This window comes from Micropterus salmoides, unplaced genomic scaffold (genome assembly GCF_014851395.1).
Source record: "Micropterus salmoides isolate LMB-PRFRI ecotype aquatic unplaced genomic scaffold, ASM1485139v1 Ms_hic_scaffold_1, whole genome shotgun sequence".
Lineage (NCBI taxonomy): Eukaryota > Metazoa > Chordata > Actinopteri > Centrarchiformes > Centrarchidae > Micropterus > Micropterus salmoides.
The window spans coordinates 6,494,721-6,521,998 of record NW_024040040.1 but is presented as its reverse complement, the minus strand read 5'-3'; the positions used below and the strand labels follow the sequence as shown (position 1 = coordinate 6,521,998).

The following is a 27,278-nucleotide window of genomic DNA, read 5'->3' as shown; positions in this document are numbered from 1 at the left end:
TCAGATCAAGTAGCTCAGTGTGTTGAAAGACTGATCAGAAGTTCTGATGGTTGTTGGTTCAAGTCTTATATTACCTTATGAAAGACTACAAAGCTTAAATAACGTTAAGTTCAGTATCTCTGACCCAGTGCCTCAGGGTGTTCGATGCCTTAACAGGTGTTTTGCGATATGTGGGTTCAATCCTCTCGCATATCATGACTTTAAGAGTAAGATGTCCAAAAAGAAGAAGTGAAAAGCTCTAAGAAAGACAGACAGAGTGTCTCAGATCAAATAGCTCAGTGTGTTAGAAGTCTGGTCAGAAGCTCTGAGGTTCTGGGTTTGATCCTTGTAAGTGTCAGTGAATTTTGAAGGAAAACACCCAAAGTGAGAAGATAAAAGTTCCCGGAGAAAAGGTTAAAAGGCGAAGGGAATCAGTGGCGCGGTGGGGTTTGATGGCGACTGCAAGGCACCAACGGTGCAGCGGTGGTTTGAATCCTGCCCGTTGCTGGTACCTGGAGCTGATCCTGCGGGAGAGGGAGGGGGCCGTGTCCCCTCCCGGTGTTTCAGAGAGCTAGAAGCCGGGGGTTATGGAACAGAAAACAAAGGCTGCCTGAAATTTTACTTCATGTTGCTGATAGCAATATTTAGTGATTTAGACATTCATGTCCAGAGAGAAGAAACAAGCTCAAGACTGTAAACAATAAAACATTTAAATTAACAAACACTACTTGACTTTAATACCTTTTATTAAATGTTTGATCTGTGAATAAATATCTGAACTGCTGCGACACTCAGGAACTGAAGCAGCATACAAACACATGAAGAAGAAAAAGAACGACACCAAAACACGTTACATTCAGAATACTTCAGTCACAGCTGCAAACAGAGACCACTTCATATCACAGGCGGGTCGGGATCACTTCGTCCTCATGTTGCTTCTTAAAATATTGCAGTTTTTAGGTACAGTTTTGTGCTTCTTTTCAGTCACCTTCACATTAAAAAAGCGATCTCAAACAAACTGCATGAACTGATCCCAACCTGAGGGATACAAACCTCTCTCAGGGCACTGAATTTCAACTAAATTTGGATTGTGGATTGTTAATATCGCAGACATGTTGATTGCACTGGTTTCAGTTTGTCTGTACGGAAAACAACATCTGGAATAGATCTGCATAAACGAAACAAAGAACAATCCGCTGGCATTAGAAAAGCTCCTTCTGTTGTGGACTGGACCTTCCTGAGTGTTTACATACAAACCATCATCATTCATGTGATACAATACAGTCAACGCACTCCCCGCAAAAATCTTTAGATTGACAGCAATGAAAATGAACAGGGGTGTTACAGCATGACGTTGTGCACTCAAAATAAATATATTTTAGTTTCTTAAAGTGGCAGAAGTCGGATTTTTTGTGTAGTTATCCAAGGGAGGTTAAAATCAAGGGCAACTGGACTTGGTTAAAGAGACTCCCTTCCCCTGTTTAGTGATGGTTTCTCTATTCGGATGTAAAAGGCCTCTTTCACTAGGGTCACTATTTCCATGACAACAATATTTTGGACATGCAGGACAGATGGGTTGAAAGAGGACATTTACACCATAAAAGAGAAACCATCACTAAACAGGGGAGGAGGGTGTGAGACACCACTTATACATTTAGAAAGGCTGTGTCAAGCTTAATCAGTTGTTTTAATGTTACTATTGGACTTAATTTAGATGTTTTATTGGAGCTACATGGATGTTTAAACATCTACGGCTGTATCATTCAATCAAATAGAAATATTCTAAAAAAACAAACCATAAAAGTATAAAACAAACTTCTATTCTAATCTTTTGTTGGATGTTTACAGTAATTCACTGCTGGCAGTGTCATACATGATATCTTTCAACAGTCAGGAGACAACAAACAACCTGAACTTTGGCCTTTTGACTTGCTTACATTATTTCCTTATGTTATGACAAAAAAACAAAAAAACAAAAAAAATAATGCAGAGTGAAAAATAAAAGTCCAGTTTTTGGGGGGTAAAAAAAAAAAAAGGAAAAACTGTAGTTACATAGCAGCAAAACAAAAAGCTTTTAACTTATAAAGGCTGAATATTGAAGTTTAAATAAACAAGCATGTAAATAATAATTAAAATGTCAGATTTAAAATTGAAACATTGACCGTGTGTTTGTGAAACCTACCTCACACGCCTCGTGCTGATCAAACTACAAATATACACCTGTACGTATTTACACACACACACACACACACACACACACACACCATGTTGTGATGAAGATGCGAGACTCCAGATTACATTTGCTACCTTCTGTTACAGCTTTTCAGAATAAAAATAGTTGAAAGTAAATAACAGGGTCCATCGACTCACCAAATAAAGTCAAAATACAGAAGGAGAAATCAAATAAAAATATTTCCCCCCCAGTCACAGTACACACAGTATTACAATACAACAACGTCTAATAACACGAGCTTTTACACTGGAGGGATGGTGGGGGGCTGTTTAGTTTCATCTAAGGTTTTTTTTCCCCCTCCACGGTACGGTTTATTGTCTGGGTTGATTTAATGTTCTTAACTGTTTCTATGTGTGGATGTTTCTCCCCTCCGAGAATCCTGTCCAGCTTGATTTGAGTGATTTCTTACACAAAAACCGTTCCCTTCAGGCGTTTTCCTGTCAGAGCATCCCGTCCAGGTTCTTCTCTGCGCTCTGCTTGTCGGTGGTGGTGGGTTCCTGAGGGCTGTACTGGGTGTGGTAGTCGCGGAGGATGGTGACCACGTCGTGGTGGCCGAAGTGAACCGCTTCGTCCATGGGTGTGTTCCCCCACCTGCAGCAGAGGGAGCAGTCAGAAGAGTGCTGGCAGCCATGTTGGAGGTCCGCTACGTTAAACTATTCATATAAGTTAATAAAATTGGTATAACTGTAAGTAAAGATCATTTTTATCATAAATTAATCTGGCAAGTACTTTTTTTTTGTTTAAATTAACACCTTTAGTCTATAAAATGATGTTCCCGCTTCCTACAGAGGGAGGTGATGCTTTGTTTTGTCTGACCAGCAGCCAAAAACACAAAGATATTTAATTTACAATGATATAAAACAGAACAGCAACAAATATTAAACATCTAAGAGGCTGAAACCAAAGAATGTTTGACATTTTGTTTGATAAATGACTTTAACAAGTAACTGATTATTAAAATAATCAGAATTAGAATTACTTATGTCGCCAGCAACTAACTGACCTTTTGTTTTTAACAATATACTGAGGTCAGCTGTCTTCCTGCTTAAGCGTCACTCAGATAAGTTTGGTGGTGGCTGAATTTTACCTGTCTTTGGGAACTGGGTTGACTTTACAGGCCTCCAGCAGGAAGCGAACCACCTCAGCGTGTCCTGAAAAACACAGACACACACGCACGAACATCAGCTCCACACACTCACTGATCAACACTGACGACTTATCAATAAATTGACAATGACCTCCTCGGCGTTTTACCTTCAGCCGCGGCGACATGCAGGGCCGTCCTGGAGTCGTAGTCCCTCTGCTCCATGTCCATGGAGGACAACGCAAACCTAGACAAACAAGCGACAAACGTTGATTCAAGAAAATTAATATTAGAGCGACAACAAAAAAATGCTTCCTAAAAATCACACAGATGGAAGAAACTGAAGTCCTTTTTACTTTTGCCACTTTTTAAATCTAAATATTTTACTCTTGAAGAAAGAAAACCACACGGAGTAAAGAGTCGTGTTACCTCCTCAGCGCCGAGACGTCTCCAGTGTAAGCAGCAAACAGCAGATTGATCACTGACTTCACCTGAAACACGGAGAAGAAGACAGCTGACAGCAAACTGGAAGCCATAACAAATTCTCCTCTTATTTGACGTTCATTAGTCGCTCATGCAACAAGAGTCAAGTGCAAATCTGACATTTTAGGAATGAGGGAATAAAAATGTTCATTCATTCATTCAACGCTGGCGATTCAGTTATTTTCCACCAGATGGCGCTTACAATTAAAATCCTTCACACAAGGTCAAACAGCATCCAGCACACAGCGGGAGGATGTGACGCAGACGGTCTGAAAAATGTTTCACTGCCTGGCAATTTAGACTAAAAATAAACCTCAACAAGAGGAGAATAAGAGTGTAACCAGTCGCATGGTTAGAGGATGGGGGGAGTTTGAAGGAGGATGGATAGAAGCTGACGAAGGAGCGTTTTGCTGGGACTCACCCTCTGGTCTCCTCCCTCCCGGCGAGGATCCAGTTTCTTAGCAAAGTGTCTCAGGTTATCGTAGTTGTGAAAGTTACAGAGGGACACCAGGTCCTGAAAGGCAAGAAGAACCTGCTTATTTACACAAATACACTCTGTCCACGCGGGACAGACGAGCTTTAGAGGGCTGTAATGCTCAGTTTGTCGACATATTCACGGGAATGAAGCCTTTTTAACACCATTTCCACCAAACATCAGGTCTCGACCGCAGCTCAAGTAGATAAAAGTGTCTGTTTTTTTTGGCCTCAGCATCTGGACGTGAAAGTTGTGCCTGTGATGTAACACAGAGCATCTGTCCAGACACTCATGTGGGGTGAATAGTCTTCCATCAAAGTACTACCAGGCTTTTGTAGTGTACCTTTTTATGGTTTTTAGATAATATTCTGTAAATTCTTCAAATATAAACCCTAACGACTAGTTAAAATAAATTAAAACAGAACAGAACAAGCATTTGTCAGTAATTGTACAATGTAAATAGTCCAAAATAAAATTACAACTAAAACAATTAGTGAACTTATGCAACTATTTTGATTAAGATTAATTATCCACGTTGGTTTTAAATAGTAGAAATACCCAATGTTTTCTGGTTCCCAGTCTCAAATATAAATACTCGCTAGTCGTCTTGGACTTCTATGATGAGTGGAACATCTTTGGGCTTTAGACTAGAAGGTGATTTGGGAGTGGATTTTCCCACTCCAACAAAAATACTTAATACCGTCTCATCCCCGAGAAAATAAATGAAAGAAAATCAGAAAATAGGGTTTATTCATATTAAAACTGCCTTTTTCTACCTAAAAACTGATCTATGATTCCCGTCCTGCCTGTCCCGTACCAGTCCTGTGATGAACAGTGAAAACAACGTCCTGTCCCACAGGAAAATACTACTTCTGCTACAAAATAAGACCCCTGGAGACGCCACCTTGGGCTCTGGGGAACCAGTTGGAAGTTAAATTCTGCGGTTACCGTGCAGAACTGGATGCCTCTGACGCTGTTGCCCAGCTTGTCGAGCGGAGGAGACCAACACATGATGCCCATCACGTTTGGAACAACCAGCAGGATCCCGCCAGCGACACCGGATTTAGCCGGCAGCCCGACCTGAAACAGAAAGACGAGGACGTGTTATCAGAACTCCCACATGCTTATTGGTCAAGAGGAGCGTGGTAGGTGTTTGATGAAGGAGACACTGACGTGGAAAGCGAACTGTCCGGAGAAGTCGTACATGCCGCAGGAGTGCATCAGACTCAGCGTGTTTCGCACCGCCTCGGGGCTCAGCACTCGCTCTCCCGTGATCGGGCAGAAGCCGCCGTTGGCCAGCGTAGCCGCCATGACGCTGGCGCTCTCACAGGTCACCTCGATGGAGCACAACTGATGGAGAATACATAAATATTTTAAATGCTACAAGAGGCTGTTCTTGTTTAACACGCTACTGCGGCTTTAGCTTCTTCTTGCTACTTTTTAATAGTTATTTTACAGAAAAAGGTGTGTTTTGCATTTACCTGAAAATAGAAGTCGAGGATGGAGGTCATGTCTGTCCCCTCTGGAAAACACTGAAGGAAGAACAACATTGTCAACCTGTCTGAATCCTGTGGAATCACTGCTTTACAAGGCAAAATTACAGAGCAGAGCAGTTAGCGGCTACAGTTAGAAAACAAAAGGAATGTCAAATAGAGCCCACGGAAGCATATTAACTTCAAAAACTTGAAATAAATGTATGTAAAGTGAACAATTTTAAAGGTTTGTCTTGATTATTTTTACTTTATCAGTTTATAAAAGTGCAGTTGTCCAAAAATTACCATTAAGTGATTTATGCACCTTGTGAGTTTAGAGAAAAAAGAAATCTAACAAAGTCTGTTTCAGAGAAATAAAACCAGCTGCTGCACCGTGAGGAGGTTTCTCTCAGCTGTAGAAGACCTTTGACCTCACCTTCTTCTCCTTCAGGTAGTAGCCGATGGCAAAGTTTCTGTCTCCAGACTCTCGCTCCGACTGGAAACTGGGACACAGAGAGAGAGAGAGAGAGAGGGAGGAGGTTTGTTTGTCTTTAAACACCACGACTCAGCTCATGTTATATAAAACTCAAACTTTCCAACTGGAACAGTTTTCGTGACCTCAAATTCAACTCGGTGATGCAGGACTGTCCTTCACATCTCTGAGACTTCAGCTTTAAATATTCACTGCTTATACTAAAATCAATAAAACATCTGTGTTTTTGATCTGTAGTGTTCAGCATATTCCTGTAGCTGTACTCACGTGGCGTTGCTGAAGCCAACGTACTCGTTTCCTGCCAGTTTGTTCATGAAGTTCATGACCTGCAGAGCAGAGCAGCAGATTTCGAGTAAAGGATCCACCAATAAACCAAATTATACTTTACACATAATGCATCCCATTAAGGAAGCAACCATTTTCCAATTTTAATGGAATTTAAACCCATTTTCGAATTAATTGCCAACTTTTTAAAATAAATTAAAGCAAAAACACCCCAAATAAACAGTATATATGGTTTCTCAGATGTGAATATTTGCCGGTTTTCTTGACATGAAACTGAAGATCTTAAGGTTTTGGGCAGCTGGACAGTATTATTCACTTTATCTCACATTTTATAGACCAAATGAGAAACCGATTTATCAAGAAATAATTGGTAAATTCATCCATAATGAAAATAATTACTAATTGCAACTTGGCACAAAGTTACAAAACTTCACTTTGGAAACTTAATTTCCAAAAATAACACGTTAACATTAAGAGAGAGACACTCACAACAACACACTAATACTCACATAATCAAATTTTTCAGCGTTGCTTGCCCCTTGCTGAAACACAAACAGAACAATCAGAATATTAAAAACAGCTTCTCTGCATTTTAAATCGAACATCAAACTGACACCGACACTAAAAGTTACCCATGTCAAGACAGTAGCACTGTTATGTATGATCCATTTCTCTATGGTTTAAGTTTACATCACTACTGGTTTTAAAATTAAAAAGTTGAGCTCATCCGTTATGTGACCAATCAAACCAATCAATGAATTAAGATTAGAGGTGGGCGACTAGCTGGAGATGGAGGAGATGAAAGAAAACAGTTAATCCATTCAGGGTTTCTGGTTTTGTAAAAGAACAGAAAAAAAGAGAAATGTGTTTATTTTGAATTAAACTTGTTTTATCAAGGTAAAGTAACTACAGTTGAGTTAGGTGGAGGTGTAACTATCGATTGGCATACAGTGAGTCTACAGGTGTGTTTATTGTCTGAAGCCGTGGCTGGTGAGTTAGTTTACTTCCCTTTAAAGGTGCATTTACACTGCGAGCCACATGACAAACAAGTCACAGGACTTCTTAAAAAAGGGGCACTCCACCAAATTTCACACGCCAAAGTCAATCTACTCGTCATGTTGAGACTACTCAGCCTGGGGAAACATCTGTATGGGCGCTTCTCAAGTCTCTTAATTGCGTCCGTGCTTCCCTCACTTGCTTCTTTTCCTGTAACTAAGCCAGGAGAGAAGGAACGAGGAAAAGACGTTTTTAGAGACATGCGATGTCTGTTTCTGATGACGGCGGCAGCTGATGACAGCTGGATCAGCTGTCGGTCGGCTCTAACAGCTGGAGAGACTTTTGATGGAGTTTCTGCACACATGTGCACTGTGTTGGTACTAATAAAGTCTGACAGTTCTCAGTGCAGAGCAGCATGATTCCCTGTTACCTGCACATGAAAAACTATAGCTTATGGTAAGGTATGTCCTGCTCAGAGGCACAGGATCATTTCTACTGGCACAACACTCACATTATCTGCATTTATATTTATTGATTCTGATTGAATAACCCAGAATATCATCACGGTGTCTTGGGATTTATTGGCCTAAATGTTTCAGGGAAAATGAAACGATGTAACTTGTATCAAAGTTGACGCTCAGTTTTTGGCTTTCCGTTTATTTCCTATTTCCTGATATCCATTAACACTACTGCATAGGCCTACATTTTATTTGCAAGTCACATCCGTCTTCCCCGATCATCGCTGCGTTCAATACAGCGTTTTCTTTTTAGCGCAGCAGCTTTCATCAGCTGATTTTACTCGTGGAGCTTTGGTTGTTCAGACCTACAATGAACACAAGACAGTGAATCACAGAACAACTCAAATATAGTTTGCTGTTTGTTGCACTATAGAACATTTTTTAGAGCTTCGCACATATTAAGGATTAAAAGTCAAAATATTTCGATTTCTGTTGCTTCAACTTCGGCAATAATTTTTTGTGTCGTCTTGGGATTCCCACAAATATAGTGAAGTACCGCACTAAATCACTGGATTGTCTCTTTAAATCAATAATTAGGTTTGTGCTCGTTATCAAAAACTAAGAGTCTACAGCTGTGCTATGCCAGCTGCTGTGTGAGACGCTACTGAGGCGCTAACATGCTGATGGAAATGTCCTTAGAAACTTTGACCTGATGATGGCGCTAAAGTTAGGCCAATTCATCCTGAGGGGAACATAAATGGCTGAACCAAATATCATCCGGTAGCTGTTGAGATTGGAGCTGCATTTTGTTTTGTCAACTATTAATTTACTATTTTGATAATCGATTAATCGCTTTGAGTGCTTTTTTAAAGAAAAAAAACTTCCTAATTCTCTGATTCCAGCTTCTTAAATGTGAATATTTTCTGGTTTCTTTGCTCCTTTATGACAGTAAACTGAATATCTTTTGGGTTGTGGACAAAACAAGACATTTGAGGACGCTTTAGGAAACAGTGTTTGACATTTAGACCAATTTTCTGACATTTCATAGACAAACAATTGTTTAATTAAACAGATTAATTGACAATAAAAATCATTAAGAGGATCGACCGTCCAAGTATACAGACGTATGCAAATATTATCCCCTCTATTAAAGATAGGTGATAAGACTGAAATCAAAATTGTTATATTAGAATATTTTCTAGATAGATATGGCAGATTACAAATAAAATGATATATTTTTAATGCAACAAATAACAGCGTGCTCCTCCTGCTACAGATTTGATTGGACAAGGATCTTCAGATGTATTAGACTAAAACTCAATGTTTGAAATAATAAATTTAGAGATAAACATTATAGGACTTTGCTGCTAATTGTAGGAGTTAATTATGGCCACTCATCATGCCATGTAGCTTGCAGTGTAAACACACATGGGTTGGGTTGGGTTGGGTTTTATCACTACTGTGGCCGAGGGACAAAACTGATGTTCTGGCTTAAGTTGTCTGTACTGACTGCTAAAGACTGGATATAAACAAAAAACAAAGAGGTCCTTTTTTAAGTAAGAATGGAGCATGTGGTTGAGTTGTGCCAGAGCTGTTTATAATCCAGACGTATAAACAGTTTTGGAGAATGCAGGTGAATAAAACTATAAAAGCAACATTTAAAACATTCATTAAAAACAGCCATGTGAAGGCTAAAAGCTCGTCACAAATCCAGACAAAAGAGGGGAGAAAATAATTAAAAAGGAAAAATTACCAACGTCATTGACCTGTTGCAGTGGTCATAATATCCCAAAGATCCTACTGCTGTAAAATATGCAACAACACATAAAACCACACAACGAGCCTTGAAAAGGTACATTGCAAATGAGTGTATTTGAAGTGTAGATCTAGATTCAGAGAGAGGAGGGGGAGAGGGGGGCATGCACAGAACCTGGTTTTATTATTCGGGTCAATGGATATGATAAAATCCAACCTTCAGCTACAGACACGTCAACTGTGAAAACAACGGTTTCATTTCATACGGGAATGATCGACAGAAGATTCAAGAATTCTCTGCTACACTTTCATATTGCTGATAAAACTTCAAAATCCCTAAAGAAACATTTTCTAATCTTGAGTGTTCAAATGTATTTTCCATTCCCATTTGATGTGAACACAACAGAAGACACAGCCGGGGTCATGTAAAATAAAAGAAAAAACAACAGCAACACGATTCTGTGGTGTTTTTGTGCGTTTTAAGCCCTTTTAATTAAATCCTTTAGAGTTTCTTGCTACAAGCTAACATGTGCTGTTTGGTTTTACTCTTGAAATCCATCAGGCCAGTGAAGAATAGAGTAACTAGCTGACAGAGAAACAGCTTTATTGTGAGGTAACATTTCTATCCTGACAGTTTGTCTTGAGAATGTGGGTGACGACGTTTGTTTAGCGGCATTTTTGAAGCTCTTGTGCTACGCGTTTCTGGTACGTCATGTAGTTATGTTGAGTGTAGGGGAGACCGGGGGCAATTGTAACATTGTTTACATTTTCCTTAATAACTCACAGACTACTTGAGATACACTAGTCTTCTTTTGATACAAGAAACGAAAAAATATACGTGCACTAATTAATGATACAATTGGTATACTTTCACTTAGAAGAACAAGACTAAAATATTTAATTAAATGCAAGAAGTCAGAGTGCTGGGGGCAATTGTAACACAGCAAAATATGTCATATTAACCTCAAAGTCATTACTGCTAATGTTACTGAAGAGTTTTTTTATATGGTTCAAATTATTTTAGATGTCAGGCATCTTCTGCTAAATTCTCTATTCTAATTTCATAACATTGCTTTTCACGAGTGAACTAGTCATTCTCTTTGGTTTTGCTGGGTCTTCCACCCTACAGACAGGCTGACAATGAAAGGAACTTCACTTTTGCAGACTTAGGCGTATATAACATTCACACTTTCTGTTAAACAGACATAAATTGGCATTTAAAATGTTAATTGATGATTTTGTTTATACTAGAACAAATCAATTTCTTTTAATACACCCTTTTTGTGTAGTAAATGTTCACTTTCTAACAAAAGTATGTCAAAACAGACAAACAACATTGCTGCTTACATTGGGCCATGTGGCTTGGAACATAAAATCTTGTATGCCCGCTAGCCACAACTATATTAGCACAGTTTGTTAGTGTTAATCAATAACCTATGTTAGTTTAAATTTGCAGTCGTCTAAACTTTAGACACCAGAAGAGAAATACTGTACATCCAAAAAGCTACTTTCATTCCTCAAAATCAGTATTTAAGGTGAAATGATCCTGCTCCTTTTCCGCAGGCAGAGAGAGAATCCTATGGAGCGTGTGCAGATTAAGGGTCATCACTCTAGCTTGTTCCTTAAATTGTTACAACTGCCCCCGGTTTCCTGCGACACGCCCGCTGAAAGTATTTACACTTTGAGCAGCCACATGAAAAAGCTGCCCCTGTTCATCATCATCATTGGCAGCTCTAGTTTAAGATTTCTTCCCACTCTGAGCAACGTATGTATGTAAGATCACTACATGGAAACAATCAGGACTGGATGGGAATACAAGGCAACTTTGTTGTGTGTGTGAAGGGACACTACAGTATGGCCAATGCTTTAAATAATGCTTAAAAGAACCCAAACATTTCCAGAGACTGTTTCTATTTGACTTGTGAGCTCCCTGAAGAGAGGCAAGAAGTATCTGATGTTCTCCTCAATGAAAATAGCACTGCCTTTGGCATTCAGGTGACTGCAGCAGCTAGATTAATAGCACAAGGGAGGGTCACAAGTGTGACAGTGTAATTAAACCGCTCGTCATGATCCTCACTGGCCTATCGAGGTGGGACAGTTTCAGTTTCTTAATCTTAAATCAGCAGGTGGGGCTCTTGTGTCTGTCTGGAGGTCAGAGGAGGATATTTAATGAAACGTTCAGGAGGTTTCTCTGACTGAAGCTGGTAATGTGGTGGAGCTGACCTGGCCGCCCCCATCTCCGCCCACACTGTAAACTGTGTGTATGTGTGTGTGCGCAGGATATCTGATGCTGCTTTCAACCAAATCCCCTTTCAGCGTGATTATCTATAACCTTAATCTCCCTGTATACAGTAATCTGCCGCAAACAAGTTCTCCAGGCGATTATAATTTGTACAGTTAGAAATTCTGAATTCAGTTGTCAAAGGACATCTGTGAAGCATCTGCATTTTAAAATATAAAAAATGACAAATATGAGGCTTATAACTTAAATCACCTAGTTAAATTTATTCGTTTGTATTTGAGCTGATCAGATGTATGTACGTGCAATTTACCTTAATGAGGGAGGTACAGACGATAGCGCCAGCATTAACCATGGGGTTGTGTGGTTTATCTGTAGGAGAGAAAATAAAGGTTTGGATCAGCAACGTACACAAAATAAATGTTAACAAACTGGATAACCAGCAACCTGGAAAAATAAATTATATCAGTTTATTTTTTGAAAAAAGTCTATAGTACAAACTAAAAAAACGTCAAAACACATCTGAATAATCTGAGTGATCAACATGACGAGGTAACTACACAATATCATAACACACACTCACACCAACTAACATGCAGTAATACACCACTTCCCCTCTGTGTTTTAATCTTCTTATGCAACAAGCCAGGACATTGTTTTAAAAAAAAAAAAACTAACATCTAAAAATAAACAGCTGGAATATTTTGGTTGCCAGCGAGTCCTTTGCTTTGTTAGAAAACAACAGAGGAAACCGGAAACTTTCTCACACCAGAGTCTATCTACATTTTCCAGCACAAAACAGTATTTTTTCTGATGATTCATTTCTGGTGATTCTCCAGGATTTAAATGAGTTTTGCAAAACAGCGGCCTACATTTTGTTAGACTTAGATTAATGAAACATTTAGTTAAATTTACAGAAAGACTTTGTGTTTATGGTTAAATATTGAAAAGTCAGCATGTATAAACAGCAGATATGTTTGCTTTGCTATGTTAATGTGTTGTGATAAGCTAGTTTGAATGGAGGCTGCAGACAAAAAAAAACAACAACTATATTTATATAGATTTATGTTTACTGTTGTTGCGCAGCTCGTCACCAAAACAAAAACAAAACCTCGTTTGTGTCTCAGAAACAAAGCTATTTTTGACCAAATCTAGACAGAGTAGAGTTAGATGAGTTAGGGTTTGTTTAAATGGACCATCCATGAGTGTGATAATGTTAGTGGGGGTGAAACACTAAATGGCTGGAGCGCTCTTTTAAAGCCCGAAACGAAAACGGACTGGTGGTGTATTTTGTTCCCTTTAAATATCTGGGCTAACTAAGATCCCGCTGTCATCACTATAGCATGCGCAGTGCTTACAATCTCAATTAGACCTGACCCATCCTTGAAAACTTTTAGGCAAAGATTTATACTGATAAGAATTACTTTGGTGGTTTTTATTTATTTAAATGCCTTTTCAGGAATCTCCTACTATGGAACAGAAATGTAGACTTTGTGATAAATATCGTCATATCAGTTGACACCAAAAAAAGAGATCCCGTTCATAGTTTGCCATACATACACAATAAATCTCTAGTGCTCCTGCCTCCTCTCCTCAGTACATTTCAGACCTGTGGGAAACTGGATGTCTTTGGCTGAACAGACAGAGTCTTATTGTCTCTGCTGCTCAGCTCTGGCTGGTTTTATAGAGCCACATGCCAGCAGCTGGTTGCATTTCCAGGTTAAGTCTATTTTACACACTGGCCACTCTGTTTTTATTCTGCTGTGGTGCTGTAACCTCTCATTAACAATTTATTACAGTTCCATGGCAACAAGGCGGTGAGATGGCCCCTCTTACGGTGAGTGCAGGAGCCTGGAGTTCACAGCTGGCTGAACAAACACAGAGGGTGAGTGGATGGTATATTTCAGATATGGACTCATTGTTTCCTCACCCTCCTCGTTCAGGAAGAGCTTGTTGAATCGCAGACCGCTGGGCTCTTTGCCGATGAAGCGGTGCACGTACTCGGTGCCGTGGTCGTGAACGGCGATGGCGTACTTCAGCGGCTTAACGCAGGACTGCAGACAGAAAGGAACCTTGGTGTCGCCAACAGTGTGCCTGAGGAAGTGACGCGCAGATATTTGTTTACACACGTGCCTTTGCAGAAGGTTTACATTTTTCGTACGCAACTATACTCGCAACTCGCTGAACATGCAAAAAACAACAGCTTTAATAACAATTCAGTTGTACCTCTGTCCATCGACGGTGCACAGGGCGACGGCCCACAGGTCCGGGCTGAAGCGAGCCAGCTGAGGAATGTAGTCTGCCACCTACAGCATCAAATAACACACATTGTTCCAGTCAGAAATATCTCACGTTTATATGACAGACGATGCACAACTAGTTCCAAATACTGCCAGTGAATGTAAATTTAACACAAGCAGACTGTAGCAGCAGAGGTCTCTGTTTATCATTTTATCTTTGCAACAACCTGGCCAGCAGCCCTCACTCACCTGCCCTCCGGACATGTTTTTGGCGTTCTCATAGAGCTCGTCGATGTGTGCGGAGAAGGACTGGAAGTCTGGGATGACAAACTTCTTCCTGAAGGCCTGGGTGAGCAGGACAATGTTGCTCTGGACACATCTAAGACAGGAGAGAAGACAAGAGTTCAGGCCTCCAGTTAGTCTACAGCCACGACTCAGGGGAGCAGTCTCTGCTGGTGTTTGTGCTAACATGCTTATCAGATATCAGATGAATGTTTCCTGAAGAAACAAGCACAACATGAACCCTTAAACTTTGACCTGAAGACAGAAAAGCTGATGTAAGCCGGGCAAGTGTAAGACTTGTTAGCTGGAGCGTGTTTTCTGATCAATAGTGGGAAAAGTTAACTCATCCATTGTCTTCGGTCTTCCTGGTTATTATGAAGAGGGTCTTAACCACAATTCTTCATTTCTATGGACAGGTGATTAATAATTCACTTGTTTGATGGTTAAATGCCTGATAAATCTGATAGTTCAGTGTCATAAATATCTCTTTTCTAAATGACTCAGCTTGATGGGAGGATTTCTGCACCTTTGATTAACCAAACTGAGACCTGAATTCTCCTCAGTCTGGTCAGGGGTTTCCAGATGTTGTCCTGATCCTTTTTAATTGAGAGATTTAGGACTACAGAGAGTAAACACATGACTCTACGTAGTAAGGCGGTGAGGTGGAAGCTCTGGTAGCAGGGAGATTTGTGGCTCAGCTATCTCAATGCATCAAACCCTGTCTAATCCCTGTAGCATTGGATTCCTGCAGAGAAAACACACGCTGCACTCTACCACCTGCTCACGTGCTTCCCCCTGTGAGGTTGAGCTCTATAAATAAGCCCGGGGAGCGGAAGTGATGGATGCCAGCCAGGCGCGGCTGTGCCGGGGCCTGTTCGGTGAGGATTCAGCTCCCTGGTGAGCCGTCATATGTCCCGACACGCAACGCGCAGCTACCCAAGCTGTCACCCAATATCGTCTCAGCATCGTTTCTTCTAGGGAGGGGGGGGTTCCAGTTGTGGTTTTACAGCTACTTCTGGGGCTATTTGATTATTGTATAAATAAACAATGTGCTGCTTGTCTTAGTGTCATAAAAATGTACATTTCATTTAGTTATGGTGACTTTTTTTTTTTTTTTTTTACGTCTGTGTTTAAAATAACTAAAGTAACTCTGCTGATTTTACACATCAAAGTCTGTTGAAATGTCTTGAGGAGCTGATTGCACACGCTTTAAAGCCTTTAGTGTCTCCGGAGAGAGCTGTGTGAAGTCTGATAAATGTCCTCAAGTGACGTCACCTGAGTCAGCGTCCACTAACAGTATGAAAATGAAAACGACTCATCTTAGAATATCTTTAACAGATTTAATGGTTTAAAATAATTAGCAGGTTTTAAGACGGTGCAGTAAAGTCAGTCCTACCTCATGTGTCCTTCACAAACTAACATGTTTCTGTTAGATAACGTCTTGTTGTTATCTATAATTTAAAAAAAATAGGGCTTGAATAACTATAAATGTTTCCGTTTTGATGTTGACGCTGTTGTGTTTTCATATGTGAAAGAGCTTCTTGGTGTTTTATTAAAGTTAAGCTGGTGACATTTTACTGTTATTCAAGCCCTATTTTTTACTCCAGTTGCTGTGCTCTGGACGAAAACCTCAACAAGAAGCCGATGACGCGCAAACTGATGAGCTATTAATAATTAATGACATGCAGTGACCTTTTTTTGCTGCAAGGAGGTGCAGAGGACTCTGACCAGCATTAATAATTCTTATGATAGACTGACGAAAGACTCCTCTGTGGGAGTGGTGATGCCACGGTGGATAAGACACATCCCTTTGGTGTAGGAGATCTTGGTTTGATTCCCACTGCAACACATCCACCATTGGGGCCCTGACCAAGACACTTAACCCCTAGTTGTTCCAGAGGCGTGCAACCTCTGACATGTATAGCAATTTCAAGTCTTTTTGAACAAAAGTTAACTAATGAAGCTGTAATGTAATGATGTTGCTGATAATAAAAGGTGGGACAGCAAACAGGATATTCCATTATATAATATACCACATTTAAGATAAAACATTAAGAGAAGTTTTGATTTGAGTTTCCAAGAGTCTAATTTTAGCTTTACAAAAACTGTTTCTATCAATCGCAGTAAGTCAAAAATATGTATTGAATCTGCTGCAGATGTTAGAACAATCTTCTCTCTCCTCTGGCACATTTGCATTGTTCGTTATATTGAAAAAGACAAAATTCAGAAAGGTCTATTTCCAAAGCAATACAGAATGGTTTCTCTGAAAGACAGCTGGGTTGCAAATTAAGGGGAAAGTAAAATTTTAAGACTCCCAACAAGGAAAAGTTTCTGTTATCTGTCTATGGTGTTTGTTGTGCAACAAGCTAAATGGTGAATTAAAGCATCCAAACATATTTTGTTTAAAAAAAATGTACAAAGACATTATATTCAAGAGGTAAAGAGATGATGTAGGGTTCTAATAATCACCTGGGGTTTTATTTTTATTATTATCATTTGAATAGGTATTTAAATACAGATTATCATTTTGTAGATTTGTTATTTTGTAGCTGTATTATAGTGAATTATGGCATTTAGGGTATAAAGGGGTACGAGTAGATTTTAGGTTTTACTTCTTCCTACTCCTTTTGTACATTTTCTTTCCTTGTGTCTTTTACTTCAGTTAAGTTTTTGTTTGTTTTATGTTCAAAATAAAAACACCAATCAATCAATCAATCTATATTGTGAAAAAGAAAAACCTACTTTTTGAAGAGGTGTCGGTCTAGTGCGCCGTCAGAGGTCGTCTTCACGGTCACCTTCAGCATCTCCATACATTCTTTCAGCCGGGGGTCTCCTGTGCGAAGCCCTGTGGCTTTAAGAGCCTGTACAGAGAGAAGGGGACAGCAAATCAATAAAGCTACGAGCCGTAAACAGACTCCTGAAGAGTCAACAAATGCTGCTCAAGATTCAGCCAGGGAGAGATCTACAAGGAGGGATGCTGATTCACTGCCTACCTGCAGTTAAATCATCTACAACACTCACATTTGTCTATAAATCCTACAGTACAGGAAACTAATCATTTCAAACATAAATCCTCAGTGATCGTTCCTATTCTGAGGACTCACTGTGGTGAATTTGTGAGCGGGGATTTTTTCCTGGCCCTCTGCGATGGTGTAGAAGAGCAGGTCCTCCAGACTGGGCAGGATGCCCGCCTTTCTTCTCCTGCAGGAAAGAAAAAGAAAAACACGCAGGCAGAAAAGTGAGAAAGGTAACTCCACAGTGAGACCGGCTGTGGTGGGAACATGGAGGGGAACTGCAGCAGAGGGAGGAGAGAAAAGCTTTTTGACTGCAAGGAGAAGCAGTGAGTAATAACTGTGATACTGCACTGGAAAACACTTACACTGACCTTACAGCAGTAATATAACCTGTGGAAAAGACTTGTACCGTTTGTCCTTTCCATAAGCTAATATGCTGCCATAAGGCCACTGTAATGTTAACTGTTAATTGTCTGCTTTGCTAGAACACCAGCCAGAAATATGTTTAAAAAAGCCGACTAATATGTGAACTAACCGAACTACTCGCTACTTAGTTTTTAGACCCAGAATGACACCATGATTGTGAATTTTACATTTATTTATGCAGTTTTAGTTGGGGTAAATCCTTGGGACAGAAAGAAACTGACGCCGCCTTACAGTGAGGTGTCGGTGCAGTTCAGCAGAATAAAAGCACAATCTGTGATTTGTGATGACTGGGCCTTAACTGCAGCAGCTGTGATGTGGAAGCTCGCCAGAGCTCTTGGCAAATGTTGTTCAGTAGCTGGAAGCAGGCTGAGAAACGACCACCAGCCTCCCACTGAAGCAGTGAATAAGTTCACAGCGTCACCGGAGGCCTAATTATTTCTTCCAGAGCTGAAAGAGCGGGGAAAGCTGAACTACAAGCATCTCCACTCTCACTTGTCATGGCAGCCATTGACATTTGTTCTCTGCATAGCTTAGTTACAAGCACCACAACGTTCACAGGGAAGATTTTTAAACGTCTCAGCAGTGACACTCGACCCTGCACTTCTATAACGATATTTGTTTCATTTTGATTTGTGGTTAGCGGTATTTTCTAGCTAGCCATATCAGAACAAGCATAAAGGTTGGCTAATGCTGTTTTATTTTTTCAACATAGGTGTCACTCTGTCACTACAATAACTAAGTTCTGGTACAAATACAGAAGCTTTTTCACTATCTCAGTTTAGGGAATATAAATATGTTTTATCCCTTTTTACCATTTAACAAAGTATGCCAAAACTGCTGAAGTTTTCAGTATTAAATAAAAAATAAATAAATAATACCTTTGTTAACATGCGAAAGCCTCTTATTATGCACACTGGGCACTCTGCATGTGATTGTCATAATGTATTTAGGTTTCTATCAAGCAGCGAGCTGAACTGCTGCTTGCTAACTTTAATAATAAAACTCATATTTAAGCCATTCTTTTCCTACATTTCCTGCACCACTGAATGTGTTTATTATCCCCATTCTTTGTGCTGCTATAATCCTGTAACTTTTGTTCCCAATAACGATCACTGAATTGAATCCATTTTATTTTCAAAGTGTCTGATGAGTTTTATTGTCTCGGCCTGGCTGGTATTCTAAGCAGCGCTTCCACACCAATTCGTATCTGGGAGGAAAGTTAGTAGCGTGTCAGGAGGCAGACGGGACAACCGGCTCACAGCAGGCTCTCTGCTATGATTCATATCAACACCAAATTGGATTTGTGCAAAGCTCTGGGTGCCCAGGCGCACTCTGTCCTGCAATGCATTGTGGGACACTGGCCTGTATGCTAGGAGAGGATGTCTGAAGGTAAAGCTTAAGTTGGCAGGTGGCTCCTCGCAGCAGCAGCAGCCAGCCTGATATAAAGCTGACCCTTGGAGAGCAGAAATCTTACAGTTCGTCATCTCAGACTCAGCATTAACAGAGTTTCCTCTGGATTTATTCAGCGGCAGTGAGCTATCAGGAAACTGACATGACAACTGTAAAGAGCCGTATTAGCTATTTGACAAGGTTTTATACAAATTAGATTAATGTCAACAAAGCAACAGTAAATCTGGTCACTTTGTGATGCTTCAGTGCTAAATGATATGGGAGCATGCAGAACAGCAGTCAGCTGATTTTCCTTTCTCGTGTTCAAAGCAAGATATGCTTATTTGTATAATTTTCTAAATGTCAACAAATCCCACAAAAACACCATCTCTCAATAATGTCCTGTCTTGCACAGGACGGAACTTCCTGTCTGTGGCTCTCAGCTTGAAGCCCATTGGTTCCTGCTGTAGACATAAATCTTTAAAACACATCACAGTGTCAGTAATTTCCTAAAACAGCTTCTAGCGAACGTTATTTAAACAAAAAGGAAATGGAGAATTTGATGGGGACTATTTTCAGCGGCGGATGAATCCACATGTGGTGCAGGAGTGAGTGTTTGGGGCAGCAGGAACGTGAGTGTGGGCGTCAGAATAAACTACAGTGTCACCCAGTGCAACAGTGAGGCTCACTGATGAGTTTTAACTGATAATGGAGCTGTTAGTACAATCAGTTCATTGATAGTTTTGGTCTTTTTATGGGAACTGCTGACAGTAAGAAAAATATCTGAGTTTCTCCTTTAGTAAACAAGAACTTGGTTAAAACTAACTACTTTGGAGGAATCAACCATTTTTCTGGACCACGCTGCTGCAGAACAATACAGAGGAAAGCCTGGGACCAAGTCTTTGACCCGTCACTCATACATCATTATCTATACTGGCAGTTCCACTCACAGTCAGAAAAATGCAATTCCAGCCAAAGGTGCAACAACAACAGGAAACAAAATAAATTCTTGGCGGACCGAAACAGCCAATGTCTCGCCACCTTCACGCTGTTACTTTACTACTGAAACCATGTGGTGTTTTGGATGCCTTTTTAAGGATTAAATACTGTAAATCAGCTGTGCTAACTTTTATATCTTCTCATACATTTCTTAAACAAATATTCTGACTTCAAAGGTCATGACATGAGCTTTCTCCAAGTAACAATCTGAATTCCCAACTTTCCAACTCATGATTCTCGCTCTGGACAATGTTGTTGCATCCTTTCAGAAGCTGCCACTTTTTCATCGATTGTTGGTGTGATCTGAACTCATTAACGAAGGCCGATGATGCCTGCTGGTGAGGAGGGAATACACATCAGAGAGAGAGAGAGAGAGAATATGGAGGAAGGAGGGATGGAGGAGAGGTAGAAGGAAGGGGATTCAAGCGCAGCCACTGGGTGGGAAAGTGAGGTCATTTCAAGGTAAAAGCGGCTGTCGGCTTTCCGCAGAAAACCTCTACTTCTACTGGAAAACTAAAATAAAAAAACAAGCATACTTACAAATGCAAAGCAAGCAGATCAACAACAGGGAGAGAGGGAATAATATTGAATTAGTGACAGTGAAAATCACATTTATAGCACAGAATGAACACATCAGCAGCTCATCGCAACATGTAATACTGATAAGCAAACGCATACTGATTTTACTGTGACAAAAACATTTTATGTACACACAAGTTTAAAGGCTGGGTTTAAATATACACACAAATATGAATACTTGCATATTTCATTGCCGCAAGACAACCAGAAATGAATGAATGGAAAGCATTCAAACTGTAAATGTCTTGTAAATCAAATTATTTAAATCAATCAAAGAATCATAATATTTACCTGTCACACTGAATCAGAAATAATGGAGGGTTATCAAACAGTGTAACGCAACAATAAGCAACACTGGCACGTTACGTAGGCCTGTAAAATAAGTTATTATTATTATTATTTCGACTTGCTGCAATGACATTAAAATGAAAGATAATTAGTTAATGTCCAAACAGGAAACAAACTTAAATGCAGTGTCACTGGTAACTCATTTTAACCACCCAGTGTCTCAGACTTGTTATGGCAGAAAATTGTGTCCTCTTACATTTAATCTTTTATGTATGTTCTTTTACTGTTATTTTTATTATTATTATTATGTATTGTGTTTTATCCTTAACTCAATTACTTGCTCAGCCCCTCACCAGGAATATAATTTCCTCGACACCACTCACCCTAAATATTAGACTGTGTAATGTAATGCTTAGTTAATGAGGCCCGGGAGAGGCTGCACCTCTGGGAGTATCATCACCACCGGGTTAGAGGCGGCCACTAGAACATCTGGTCCAGAGTGGATCGTCTCATTAATCCACCTCAGCTGCTCTCATTAGCGCACTAGCTTCCCTCTCTGTATGGTTGTTAAAGGTCAACACGCCAAGTTCGTCCAGAAAGGTGAAAATAATTCGCTGTTGGATTGAGCTGCATGTGAAGGCTTTAATCTCCACCAGAGAGAAACTTGAGTTCATTTGTTTTTCTGCCTCCTGTCTCTAGTGCAGAACCACAGATTTATTCCTCCTCTGTGGCAGTAAACACAACACACAGGCCCACTGAACTGTGCTACGTTCACTGCCCTGCGGATATTTATAGCTGGCTGAGTTCTGCTCGAGGTTTCTACCTGTTAAAATCAAGATTTTCCTTGCCTTGTGTTTACTTAAGAAAAACGGTGGAAGTATAATCAGGAATATGTAAATTTCTGTTTACCAGCCATTCAAAGTTAATCAGCCCCCAGTTTAACAAAAGGTTTGCAGAGCTGCAGGATCAGAATATTTTCTTCCTGTATACTTCTCATGTGATCTACTTGAAAGCAGTTATGTCCACTGGACAAATCAATAGTTTTGATGTTATCTCCCTGTTGAAAACGCTGCGGCCGGAGCAGCACCCCAGTATAGCTGCTGGTCCTGAGGACAGTGACAGCTGAGCGGGTGTTGGTGTGGCATCAGTAGCACGTACCGACGTCTCCTGGCTGGTGTGACTTTGGGGTTTAAAACGTTAAAACTGCTGAAACAATCAGTCACTAAAAATGTAAAGCTATACAACAAACCTACTTTTGAAACAGATTATATTGCTAATCATTTTTATAGATGTCCCCTCGGCTTCATTTAACTGACACGCTGTTGTTGTTGTTTTTAGCTTTTTACCATTGCTTTTAATTAAATATTTACACAGTGAGAAATGAGTAGGTAGTTGAGTGAAAAGATAATGAGAGTGAGATTGAACAGAGTGAAGGAAGTGGTCTTAAATCTCGCGCCTGAGTGATTTGCAGGAACCTCTGTCCACCTGTAAACGTGCAGGTTGGTCCAGAGTGTAACTGGATCAAAGTGGCCTGCTGACAGACATGTCCTGGTTTCTCTGTAGTGTTCGAGGGTTTTTGGAGTTTCAGTGGACCCAAAGATTGCTATGGACCCGAGTACAGACTAGCTAGAGAGAGTAGATTCAGTGTACTTCTCTGTTTATTCTCTTTTCAGAATAATTGTAACTCAATTATTTGCTCAACCCCTCAGCCTGTTTTTATTTTCCATTTAACTCTTTTAACCCTGATTGCAAACTGCACTGTAACTTTTATTATATTTTAATGTGCATTTTTTCAATTTCCCTATGTTGCTTTTAAACTTTTTTATATTTCCCTGTTGCTTTTATGTTTTATGTAAAGCACTTTGAATTACCTTGTTGTTGAATTGTGCTATACAAATAAACTTGCCTTGCGTCTGGATAGAGCCGTCTGTACTATCTGCTGTATTTATTTGACCCGATCGATGGTGCTAGTTTCGCTGCCTCTGACAAATTGATGTGTGGTGGATGCAGACAGTAAAGCGGGAGTGTTGAGAGGCGGCGCTGCACAAATCAATCTGTGGAAGTGACTCATCTGATCCTGGAGGCCCTGACAACTGCTGGGCAGCGCGCCAACATCCAGGCTTTGGTACGAAAACTGTGGAAAAACGATGTGGGCGGGATAAGCTCCCCTGCGTTACAAACATTTTTAACCCCTCATTAGCTGGAGCACCACCTCAGGACCCTCACAACCATACTGGAGTCGAGGCGGAGGGCTGCGGGGCCCCTGGGACTCCAAAGCCCCCTTTCTTGGATATTAGATTTATCAGATTTATTCATGTTGTACAGGACTGGTTATTCTTATGTTTGGCCCCATAGCCTGGTGGGTGACCAGCGTTAGTGCTGTCACTAATGATTACAATCTTCTGTCCAATGGTAGTTTAGTCGATAAAAACAATATTCATGTACAATCTGTAACACTTTTCCCTGTGTGGGATCAGTAAAATGTATCTCATCATCAGGGGGGCAGAAAACAGTTATTTTCATTATCGATTCATTTGTCAGTTAAATGTCAGAAAATCACAATTTCCCAGTGACCAAAGTGACGTCATTAAATTACTTTCTTCGTCAAATCAACAGATCCAAATCCTCAATTAGAGGACTAATAACCATTCACTTAAACTATTATTTGATTTTCAAAATACTTTTTGAAGAGAGGATACAGCCTGGTATCACAGCTGCTTTGAATATTAAAAGGAATCTACTGTATGCAGCCTTAATATAAATTTAAAAATAGTCCATAAAATCCAAAGATATTCAATTTACTGATATAAAACAGAGAAAAGCGGCAAATCCTCACATTTAAGTCTCTATAATTGGATGATAATTGCCATATGTGCTTTTCAAACCTACCAGCTACCCAGCCTCCACAGTGCTTCACCGTGCATGGAGCTAAATCTAAATGCAGCCTGTTGATGATTTCTCAAACACTAATCTTGACTGTGGATGTTAAGTGGAAACTGAAATTAGCCTCCAGGGGAAACAAGATGTTGCCGACGACCAGCCAGATGAGCGTAGTGACTGCCTGAACATGGCCGACAGCTTAAGCAAATTGTCCGTGAATGGAAACAAATGGGACAACGTCGGCCTACAGGGGCAATGAGGCATTTTATTACCATGAAGCTACCCGAATGGAGGATACAGAGTGGTGTGGTGGCTGGTGTCGCAGCTGCTCTGAATGTTTAAGGCAAGAAAAAATCTTAACCACAGACACTAACATCTTCATTTCAGCTTATTTCTTGAAATAAATACCTGTTAGTATTTTTATTCTATCTCTCGATTCTCTGTGCTTCAACAGCTAAAGGTAATATTAAAATATCACCAAACACTGCTTATTAAATGTCAGAAATCTGGCTTCATCCGTGAGCAAAGTCCAACAGAGTCGGATTTGTTGAATATCTGGGTTGAGGAAGATGAAGCACGTCTTCAGTGACAAGCAGAGGGAAAGAGGAAGCACTGTATCACGATCCAGCCAGATTTACATCTAATTAAAATGACAGACACATCAGACTGGATGCTGCCAGCATACAAATGCAACCATAGACCAGCCAGGGCCAATGAAACTATCTGTAGTACCTGTCAGTGAGGTCTTGAGATTCTTACAACCGAAACTGTTTTTGGTTTCAGCTTCTCAAATCTAAGAATTTGCTGCTTGTAATCTGAAATCATAGTAAACAGGATATTTGGGTTTTTTTTGGTAAAATAAGCAACCTCACCATATTTGAGAGGCCATATTTGGCTCTGACAAACTATAAAAGGGCATTATTTGTTATTTTCTGACATTTTATTGAAAAGAAAATAGTCTGCAGATTAATTGATTATTTAAATAATAGAAAATATCAGCCTCAACTATTGTATCAATAATAAATAATAAAAACCAACTAGTACAGGATCATGTTATCAGTTTGTTTTTGCAGAATATTTCTACAGCTGTATTGATTGACTACTTGTTTTAGTCATAGTCAAATTCCTAAATAATACTGTGTATGTTTTGTAAAGCATGTAATCACAAATGTGTTTTGTGATTGCTAGCTAGAAATTTGGGTTCTAGTAACATCAAATCCCAGGGTTTTGAAGTCAGCCTCTTCAGAATCAAAGAGCAACCAACATTTAACAATCACAGCACGAGAAATCTGTCACAGAAAATTAATATTTTCTACACTCTAGGAGGCAAACCAGCTATACTGCGATTGTTTGAGTGGTGCACGTCCTTCTGGGAAATGTATAAGGTTACTAATACTTCAAGTATAAAACATGATGCAGCACTTTCCTGTTACAGGCAGCATGCTGTGCAAAGATTCACCACACCACAAAAAATCATCATGGATCACTATCTTAATCGATGTCAGTGGGTTTTAAGTGGAATCAGGGAGGCCTTATCAAGCTGTGGTGGTGATGTTGTTTTGGGACATTGAATGCTTTTAACATGCATCTGATCTATTATCAAGAGGACTCCTCTTCCTCACTTTGCTGTCAGCACTACCCCCTGTTGAAAAAGCACCTCTGTCAGGCTAATTACGACCTCACCTGCTAAACTAACACTGCAAATAATCACAGATAAAGACAATTGGACAATTAAATGTCCATAATGGTCTCTAACTCATTCTACTTCTTTGCAAGGTCATCCTCAGACGTGTGTTTGAGTTTTTATAGCTGACTATTACCTGATTGTATATTGGATACTTGAATAACTAAATAATGGATTTACATTAAAATACAACTTACAGGTCCCAGCCTTACAAATGCAGTTTCTTTGTGTCATTATGAATGGAAATTTGTAGGTTTGTGGGGGCGGTTTATAAGACTTGGTGAATAAAAAGGGGCCTCTGGATGTGCAATTTGTCACGTTATGCCTTTAATAACTACTGATCAATACATTCCTGGGTTCAGTGATGACTGACCTTCATTAGACATTGAGTTGAAGCTTGGACTGTCTGCATGATGAGTTAAACATGCAGATTTTATTTGTTGTGGTTACGTTGTGGTAGAGCTAATGCCTCAGTGAGTTTAACATGCAGGGCTGTAAATGAAAGGTTCTGACTGCTGGTGGTCACGACATCTAGCTGGCTGCACGCTAGCAATGATTTCAGCTTCTTTTGCATGTAAGTTTGATCAGATCTCATCCAGTTACCGTTACTCGGCTTAGCCCCGGTTGCTAACTGCCCGGTACGCATGGAGCTGACCCCAGCGGGTGGGCGTAGTGTCACTGGAACCTTCTGGCTGTCCTTCCCCTCCACTACAGCCCTAACAAGCCTAGTTAGCTGCTTAAAAATCACCCTATAGCCTTGGCTACCCATTAGCTGCCTACCTAATTCGTCAACATCAGAGCTAGCTTACCCCTTTGGGCGGTGCGCTTGTACGACTCTTAATTCTGAACTACGTTGTAATGATATGCTAGTTAAAATAGACTTGTAAATAGGCTTCCTGTAAATGAAAGATGCACAAAACAAACCGAGACAGGTTTTATAATGAGCCGTTCTTTTATTCGGCATTTATTCTCTAAGGAAATATACACTTATTTCATTAAAAAGAAACTTCAAGGAGTCTTCCATCACGGATTATCGCTACGTTAAATTGCGATTTTTTTTCTATGAAGTTCGGCCTACTCTGGAGCTAGCATCTGCTCACATAACCCGGGTTAACGTTACTCACTTCTCTGCTGAAGAGTCCTTGGCGGCTTCACTGTGGCTATCCCCCTTGGAGCAAAAGCCTCTCACGCCGTGCCTTCTCCACCCGGCAAACGCCCTCCATCTGCCCGGTGACCTCCCATCCAAACTGACGGTGCTGAAGCAGGCGGGGGTCGCAGGTGCCGCTTTAACGCCAACTCTAACGTTACCTGCCAACGGACGCTTGAGCTGGGTCTGAAATAACTCCTTCAGCGCTACCGTTGACCGAAAATGTAACATTTCAATCCCGGTCGAGAAGAGGATCTGGATGGTGTAACTACTTTAAGGACGAGTGAAGAAATCTGGAGAATTGAAGGGTTCAATTCCCAAAGAGCGAGTCGGTTTTCTCGGTCGAGTAACGGTTTACCCGGTGACTCAACGGCAGGCAATGTTCCTCAGTGCAATAC

The 27,278-nt window shown here is 40.3% G+C and overlaps 1 protein-coding gene across 2 annotated transcripts; it reads right to left on the bottom strand.

Annotated features, from left to right (window-relative positions):
* Positions 1–707: 707 nt before the first annotated feature.
* On the bottom strand, positions 708–27,278 carry glsa (glutaminase a). Of its 2 annotated transcripts, none has more exons than XM_038715500.1 (18): positions 26,858–27,111; positions 17,579–17,675; positions 17,217–17,335; positions 14,442–14,571; positions 14,179–14,258; positions 13,883–14,046; positions 12,266–12,324; positions 7,014–7,046; positions 6,487–6,545; positions 6,163–6,229; positions 5,736–5,786; positions 5,428–5,604; positions 5,203–5,334; positions 4,201–4,293; positions 3,726–3,787; positions 3,467–3,543; positions 3,300–3,363; positions 708–2,803 (listed from the first exon to the last, which is right to left on the bottom strand). In XM_038715500.1, exons 1-18 carry the CDS (start codon positions 27,109–27,111, stop codon positions 2,653–2,655), a joined length of 1,869 nt encoding a protein of 622 aa, XP_038571428.1. In that variant the 3' UTR covers positions 708–2,652. The 2 variants fall into 2 exon arrangements, with proteins under 2 accessions (XP_038571428.1, XP_038571436.1); XM_038715508.1 differs by having other exon boundaries at positions 2,653–2,803; positions 17,579–17,669; positions 26,858–27,278.